At 36.3% G+C, this 7,842-nt stretch overlaps 2 protein-coding genes across 6 annotated transcripts in view; one reads left to right on the top strand and one right to left on the bottom strand.

The window, feature by feature from the left end:
* Nucleotides 1-3,930, bottom strand: part of Abcd2 (ATP binding cassette subfamily D member 2) — a 64,825-nt gene extending 60,895 nt beyond the window's left edge. The window contains exon 1 of the mRNA XM_010615428.2: nt 3,896-3,930. The gene's annotated coding sequence lies outside the window, so the exon portion shown is untranslated. The remainder of the gene's footprint in view (nt 1-3,895) is intronic.
* CUNH12orf40 (chromosome unknown C12orf40 homolog) overlaps nt 1,848-7,842 on the top strand; it is a 75,994-nt gene continuing 69,999 nt past the window's right edge. For 4 of the 5 annotated variants that reach the window (XM_033763598.1, XM_033763594.1, XM_033763597.1 and 1 more), the window contains exon 1: nt 1,848-2,038. In XM_033763598.1, the coding sequence (XP_033619489.1) occupies nt 2,016-2,038 (23 nt within the window). In that variant the 5' untranslated portion in view covers nt 1,848-2,015. The remainder of the gene's footprint in view (nt 2,039-7,842) is intronic. The other variant, XM_033763596.1, reaches the window with a different exon arrangement.

Genomic DNA, 7,842 nt, shown 5'->3' with positions numbered 1-7,842 from the left:
TTATTACCTTCCCCACCGTTCCCACTTTCCCTACACCTTTAGCCCTTTTCTTCCTATTTCACACTCTTAATTATCTCATTAGGATCTTGTGTACTATTGTAGTTTTTCACACCAGAGAAGGAGTTCTAGTTTTTAACTAACAGAAGAGGGGTAGTTTTTAACTAATATATGAGATCTAGTCAAAAAATATGGTGAATGTTTAAATTTTTTAAAATTATGCTAAAATTCACACTGTCATCAATCTACCTCAAAATACTCCCCTTTGTTTCCAACACCCTTATCCCATCATTCTTGCCACTTCTGAAGCAGTTCTGGAAGTCTACTTTCTTGAGTGTTTTTAGTTGTGCTGTTGTGGCTGCTAAACTCATTAAAAGTTTTCAACTTTCATAGTCATTTTGTCTTTCGGGAAGAGCCAGAAGTCACATGGTAATGTTTTTATGAGCCTGCCTTTCCTTCCGGTGGTATTTGGCAGTATTTGGCACTGTTGTTTGTTGTTGTTGTTGTTTTGAGACAGGGTATCACTATGGAGCCCAGGCTGGCCTCGAACTCAAAGTGATCTTTCTGCCTCAGCCTCCTGAGTGCTGGGATTACAGGTGTGCACCACCACGACCAGTGATACACTGTATTTTTGTTTTAATCACATTTCATAGCACCTGAGCCCCATCTTACTGCCAGTCTTATGATGAGATTCTCTTGGGTTTTTGTATGAATTTTTATATAGTTCCAGTTGCACTCAAAATCATACAAATTATTGTTTTAAAAAGGGAAAGATTGAGTACTTTTTACTTGAATAACTATCTTAAAGAAAATATACCATTTATTTTGTGTTCTACTTATCACATAAAACAGGACAGGGTGATGATTTAGTTTTATATAACCCAGGGGTCTGGGGTTTAGCTCAGTGGTGCTGCTGCGTGCCTCCAAAGTGCAAGGACTCGAGTACGCTACCCAGTACCAAAAAAAAAAAAAAAAAGTTTTATATAATCTATTCATTCCCGATGATATTAAAGTCTTCAAAAAAAAAGGATTTCCAAAAACTGCTCCAGAAAGCAGCCAAGAATGATGGCTAAGTGTGTTTGAAGCAAGAGTAAATACTTTGAGGGAGATTAATAATGGCTATGTGTTTTATTGTATTCAAATTTTTGAAAAACTTACACATTACTGTGTTTTTCCATCACACCTTGTATTACTGAACAGTTCATAAAATAAATGCTTTGTGATACAAGCACAGTAGAAAATGAACAGCGAAATCCAATTTTTGTTTTGGGACTGCTTTTTTTTTCCAATGAGTTTAAAGTCTTTGGGCTTTCAGAGTTGTACCAAATTTTGATTAAGCTGACTTGGAAACTCATAGAATGTACAGAATACATAGTAAATAGCCATAGTGTGATGTTTCACTAGATATTAAAACAGCCTATTAGGAATATTTAAAGAATTTGGGTACGAAATAACTCATGGTAATAGAAATATAATTTTTAGGGTTACAGATCGGTAACTCTGTCTTTGCCTCTTTTTCTTTTCCTCTTTTTCTCTGACTTGAAAAACACAAAAAAGTCCTCTTTCTTTTCCTCTTTTTCTCTGACTTGAAAAAGACAACAAAGGCCAATATAGAATTATGGTGAAACACTATCCGTGGGTCCACGTCAGGTGTTTCCATATATTCAAGCTTGCCTTGAAAGAGTTATGAAGCCATGGTCAATCCCATCAAGATGTGGTGAGCAGCATTCCAGTCACGCTGCAGTCCCACCCCTCCCCCCGCGCCCACGAGGATGCCCAGCCTTTGGGGAGGCGCTCACAGCTACCATAGAGGTTGCCAGAAGAGAGGCCCCAAGCCCTGGGCAGGAAGGAGGTGCTTCCGGTGAGCAGTGGCTTCCGGTGCGCAGCGGCTACTGGGAGCTTGCGCTTCGGGTGGAGTGTTTGAGACGGTTGCTGGAAGGGCTGCTAGCCCCAGAGCTGTGAGGTTTGGCCTCCACCCACTGTGCTATTAGTGGCTTCTCCTTGGGAGGTTTGGAGAGATGAACTGGGTCGGAGGGTCACGGTAAGTAGAGCTCTATAGCCAGACACTATAGTCCTTGTTTTCCGGGACGTTCATCGCTATAATGACTCCTTTTTCCTAGGCCCTGGCGGAGAGCCCCCATTTTTAGCTGGTAACAACCTTGTAGAAGTAGGTCTTTTAAGCATTGTCCACACTAGGATGAGTTTGTCCCACCATATCCCTATTCCTAAAACAAAAGCAGTCCAGGTTTTCCCCATTATCTTTCCAAGGGCCTCACTCGTGGGATCCATTGTGCGCGAGGTTCCCTATCGTACTGCCTGGCTTTCCAGGTATCTTTCCTTCTCTGATGAGCCCACGGAGCGCCCAGCCCCTTCCTGCTGCCTTCCTTGGGAGGGGTTTTTGGGAGTTGGTTATATACTTTGCGCATGAATTTGGAAAGTATTGAGCAGCACAGTCCCCATACCTGGCGGGGCAGCAGTAACACCCATATTTACAAATTACTGTTTTAAAAGGCAAGCGTAGCGAGCACTTTTTTACTTGAGTAACTATCTTAAAACTTACTATTTTGTATTAAGGATTTATCGCATAAAGCATGATAGGTTGATGATTTAGTTTTATATAACCTTACTCATTTCTAGTGACGTTAAAGTCCACTATGGTAGAAATCATGTAGGTCTGAAATTTCGAATAAAGCGACAGAATTGTTTTGATCGAAACACAAAGCCCTTGCATACTTTTGTAGACCTAGGACAGTAGTGCTATAATTAGAATATAAAATACTTAAATTTTTAAAATTTTAAAGAGGAAACCAGGTGTGGTGGTGCATGCCTGTAATCCCAGCACTGGGGAGGCTGAGGCAGGAGGATCACTGTGAGCTCCAGATCAGTCTCAACTACATAGTAAGACCCTGTCTCAAAAAACAAAACAAAACAAAACAAAAAATTTAAAGAGGAACATGGCTTTTGTCTACCAAGTATTATAACAATATCTGATAACCTTAGCATAAGCATTACTGTATTCTGTTGAATACATTAACATTGTACTTTAGAAATTTATCGGGATTATTTCCTGTTAGTGTTCTGACAGCACATTTGCACTTTGGAGAAAAATAGAAATTCAGTTACAGCCTTTAGGAGTTAGTTGATACATGATTCCACTGTGATGTTTGAATTTGACTTTTTAACATAAATAAGACTGAAATAATTTTATAAAGACAAGCTTTCTTACAATATAGGTGCTGCTTTTATTCTTTTATATATGACAGACTTATCTGGCTATCCTGAGAGTAATTTTTAAAGAGTATAAAAACGATATTCTGTAGGAAATGTATTCTAAGATTGTTTCTTGAAATGAGGTACTGCTATACCTGGAGGCAGTAAACATTAGGAAGCCTGGAAACCACAGAATAGATAAACATGTTACATTATATAATGAAATGTAAAATTCCTGTGAAGTGTTAAGATAAACTGTATAGTTTAAAATATATTTTCCTTGAAAGGATGGTCTCCTTAGGGTGAAGTTCCATACTGATAATGAAACAATGAGTGCCTCCCCTTTCTCCTACACTAGGGTAGGCAAGACTAGCAAGATTAGTTGATCTTGGCTGTCTAATTATCTAAAGGGCTGCAGTCTGCAACAGTGCTTTTAGTAACCTCTAGCACCTGGTTCAAACCACTATAGAACAGAAATTTTAATACTTGTCCGAGTCCATCTGGAGTACTTGTTTATTCTCCTCCATTATCAGGGTGTTTTCTGGTTGACAATTTTGTTAACTGTTCCGAACTTCAAATATAGACAAGTAAATTGACTAGAGAACAGTTACAACGCTCCTTCAGAACAACTTCAGAGCACCCAACAGTAATTAATTCAACAGATATATGTATACATATATAAACATACCTGTTTAGCACATTGTTAAATTTTGAAAGATTCAGAGAAGAAAAACAATTCTGGTTCCACAAAAAGAACCTTAAGATAGAATGTTGATATTAGAATTAGGTAAATCACTATGACGATGCTTAAAAACAGTAGACCATCAACTTATGAACTCCATCTGTTCCAAGGGCTGGTTGCAATCAAGTTGATTGTAAGTCAGTACGGCTGAGATCTGGATGTTTGCCTTAGTAAGTGCTATAGACAACACGAGGCTGATGAATCTTCCATTAACTTAACCCAAGTTGTTTGTATATCAGGCCAGTCATAACTTGAGGATCCACTGCATGCCACAAACCCTGTTACTTTTTGTACATAACTAATGTTTTTCTTAACAAGAACCTTATGAAGCAGATACAAATGCAATCCTAGTTTTACTAAGGGGAAATTGAAGCAGAATTAGTGAAGATGAAGTAACTTGCCCAGCATCACCCAGTTAGTAAATAACCCAATATCTTTAACACTTTAGTTCACATTGGAGCCGTAATTTGTATGTCTTGCTGCTGGGTGGCTCTGAACCATCAGGCAGCATGGAACTGTAGTCATACATGTAGTGCCAGTGATTCAAGCTGACAGGACTATGTTAAATGCTATGCTATACTACATAAAAGATAAGTATTGTAAAAGTGGCACAAAGTGCTATGAAAATTAAGCCAAGAAACATCAAATTATACTAAACCCAAAGTGTTCAGTTCAGTATTGCACAGAACAAATACTTAAGAACCAGTGAAACAGACTTAAAATGTGAAAAGAAGGTGAAATAAATGATCAAATTGCAGACCTAGTTTTTAGCAAGACTTAGAAGAAATGGAATGGGAGAATTTGAAGAACTTGAAAGGATTACTTGGCAGATACTAGTTGGGTCTGCACTGAGACCCTTAAACAGTAAGGGGCTGTAAATTTTTTTCAGCTGAATGAGTAAAGCAGATAACAACCTGATTGCATGTGCTCACTTAAAGCAGTGCTCTTGTTCTATATTAGAGAAATTAACATCTTAATTGCAGAATCATTTGATAGGAACTTCTTAATAATTTTACAGTTGCAGAGGTCTTCACACTTTTCTCATATAAAACAGTGTTGACATTTGACCTTTAGCTGCTCTTCAGTTTAGGAATTCTGTAGGTCATACATAAAATGCCCTCTTTTTATGAGAAGAACTAACGTGGAAGAAGTAAGCTTCCTTTTTTTAAAAAAATTACGTGGTTTTAATGTGGTTTTTGGGTATCTTTGAATGATGTCATAAAATTTCATAGTCTCAGCAAGGGCAAAGAGATTGGGTTGAAGCAGAAACTAATTTCCACATGATAGTGTTTTCCAGCTGTTGGTGAAGTGTGCTACTCAGTGTTAATGTCAGGTTTTTCAATTTAATGGACGTTTTTATTGAAAATTATTCCTCAGTTTTTCTGGATGTCAGAATGTTTCTTTCCCTTTTTAATCCTTTCTTGACAAAATTAAAATATCAATCCTTTGTCGCCCCTAAGAATTAAAAAAAAAAAATTTTCACTTGCTTGGAAATTGACTTAAAATTCTCACTTTTGTCTTTTACCTGAGACTCTGTATTTTCCTATTCACATTTACATACAAATTTGAAAGGACACATATAATCATTTCTTTTATAACTTTGGGAAAGATTCTTTTATTTTCTTTGTTTATTAATCAATTTTCTTTATTCAGTCACCAAATTTAGAGTCAGGAATGAAAGTGGTAAGAGGAAAGGAAAATATAAAGGTGGAACAGAGTTTTGGGCCACGGAATGCTATTAAGCATCAGATTGAACTATAATCTACAAATACAACACAATATATGCATTGGAAGGCTTTTTTTAAATTTAGGGAGTTTATTTTTATAATGTGATTGGAGAATGCTTCCAGTGTCATAAAAACGCAAAGGTGAAGTTCTGAGGTATTGAGGCTAAGGAGAGGTTTCCATTTTGAGGTACAGGTATAGATCTAGTAGTTCAATTAAGCCAAAAGTTAAGTGCTATGTAACTGACACTTTTTAAAAATGTTATAGTATCTTGGAGGATGAAAAATAATGATATTAAGTTTGAAACTGTTTAAGAGCATAGGCCCAAAATATATACAAACAGTTGTTCACCAACTAGGCAATGTGAATAATAGAATATGATAGTTTAAGTGCAGGCTTGACTAATTAGAAATTCAGACTAAGAAATTCTAAGATGACTAAGGAAGGTTCAGATGGAGAACAACAAAGAAGCATTGCAGAAGTCGTTGGAGATAAGAAAATATATTTAATGATTTAAAGTGTGTGTTTCTTGAAAGCCAGACGGAGAAGTTGAACTTTTTTTTTGGTACCAGGGATCCGACTCGAGACCTTGCACTTGTGAGGCAGGTGCCACTGAGCTACATCCTTGGCCCCAGGAAGTTGAACTTTTATCTATCATTAAGTGGCCATTCAAATTCAGAAATAATGTAATTGATTACAGCATTATGAGTATTAGTTTGTGATGGTAGTAGTATGTACAGTGAAATATGGCTGTGAGACACTCAAATAGTGACCAAAAAGTTTGAATTCGGAGGGGCCGGGAATTTGGCTCACAGGTTCCGCCATCTGTTCAGCAAGTGCAAGGGCCCAAGTTCATTCCCTGGTACCAAAAAAAAAAAAAAAAAAAAAAAAAAAAAAAAAAAAAAAAAAAAAAAAAAAAAAAAAAAAAAAAAGGAAAGGAAAAGTTTGAATTCTGTTAGAAAAAAATTAATACTATTTCTATTTTCTAGTATAATTGTATACAGGTGTTCTTCAAGTCTAGTAAACACAAGTCCTAAAACTCGTTTTGTAGGGATCACAGGTTGTGTGAATTGAGGTTGATTATTAAACCTCTATCAGGACACCTCTGTTTCCATTTTGTGGGCAAACCCTTGTTATGGAAAAAGATTCAGAGCCTTGGAAGGGTCACATTCAAGTAAAGGGGCCTGATACTTAACCGTAATCAGCTGTACAGTAATTGGCTTTTGTCTATGTACTTCTCTTTCTTTGGCTGTTTTAAGTGTATAATACTTAAATGCACATTCTGGTTTTCCCAAGGTTCATGCCTGTGGTCCTAGGAACATGCCCAGTTAAGCATTTGTTTTGGAGTTTTCTTTATTGTTAACTAAATATAAACTACCATTAATAGTTCCATTGAAACAAGCCCAGAGAGATTTAGTGAATGTCTTTTTTAGGAAAAAAAAAAAATCTCAGTTGTTCTATTTGTAGGTAAGTCATAGGTACAATGAAGAGGGTTCTCATTTTAATGTGAGGTTAAATCTGAAAGGCATCCAGTGATAGCCCAGCTTTCTGACAAGCTCTCTTAATCTTGCATAAGATTTAACTTTGAAATTTTATTTTTTTTATTCAGAGTCTGTTAGAATATTGTGACTTTTTGATGGAGGGTCTATTTTTAATTGGTTAATTGTATATTCTGTATTAGAATGAATTTGAACAATCCTACAATTTTATGTTGTCTAAAAATTGGAGAAAAATTTACAAGAATCAGACTACTTATTTGTTCTATTGTGTGAAAAGGAAGATACTGTAAGACAGTGGTAGTGAAATTATGGCTTGCATGCTGTTTCTGTCGCTGAAAGCTCTGAAAGGTTCACCATTCCTACTCTAAGTGGTTTGGCATGGAGAATATATGTGAAAATATTTGGGTTAAATGAAAACAGAATGAGAGGAGGGGTGACAGGTTAATATCGATTAATGGGTATAAAGTTACAATGGATAAAGAATGTATTGGATATCTCAAAGAGCTAGAAGGAAGCATTTTGAATGTTTCAAATGGTTTCATTGTAAATTATAAATATTTGAGGAGATATATCTTCAACCTAATTTAAATATTTTTATCCATAAATAAAATGGTAATGTGAGCATATGCATGTATGCATGTGTGCATATATCCGTGTGTGTGTATATGT

This window comes from Fukomys damarensis, unplaced genomic scaffold (assembly GCF_012274545.1).
Source record: "Fukomys damarensis isolate Sample0158 unplaced genomic scaffold, DMR_v1.0_HiC HiC_scaffold_15, whole genome shotgun sequence".
In the NCBI taxonomy this organism is placed as follows: Eukaryota; Metazoa; Chordata; class Mammalia; order Rodentia; family Bathyergidae; genus Fukomys; species Fukomys damarensis.
This window is presented reverse-complemented; position numbering and strand designations above follow the sequence as displayed.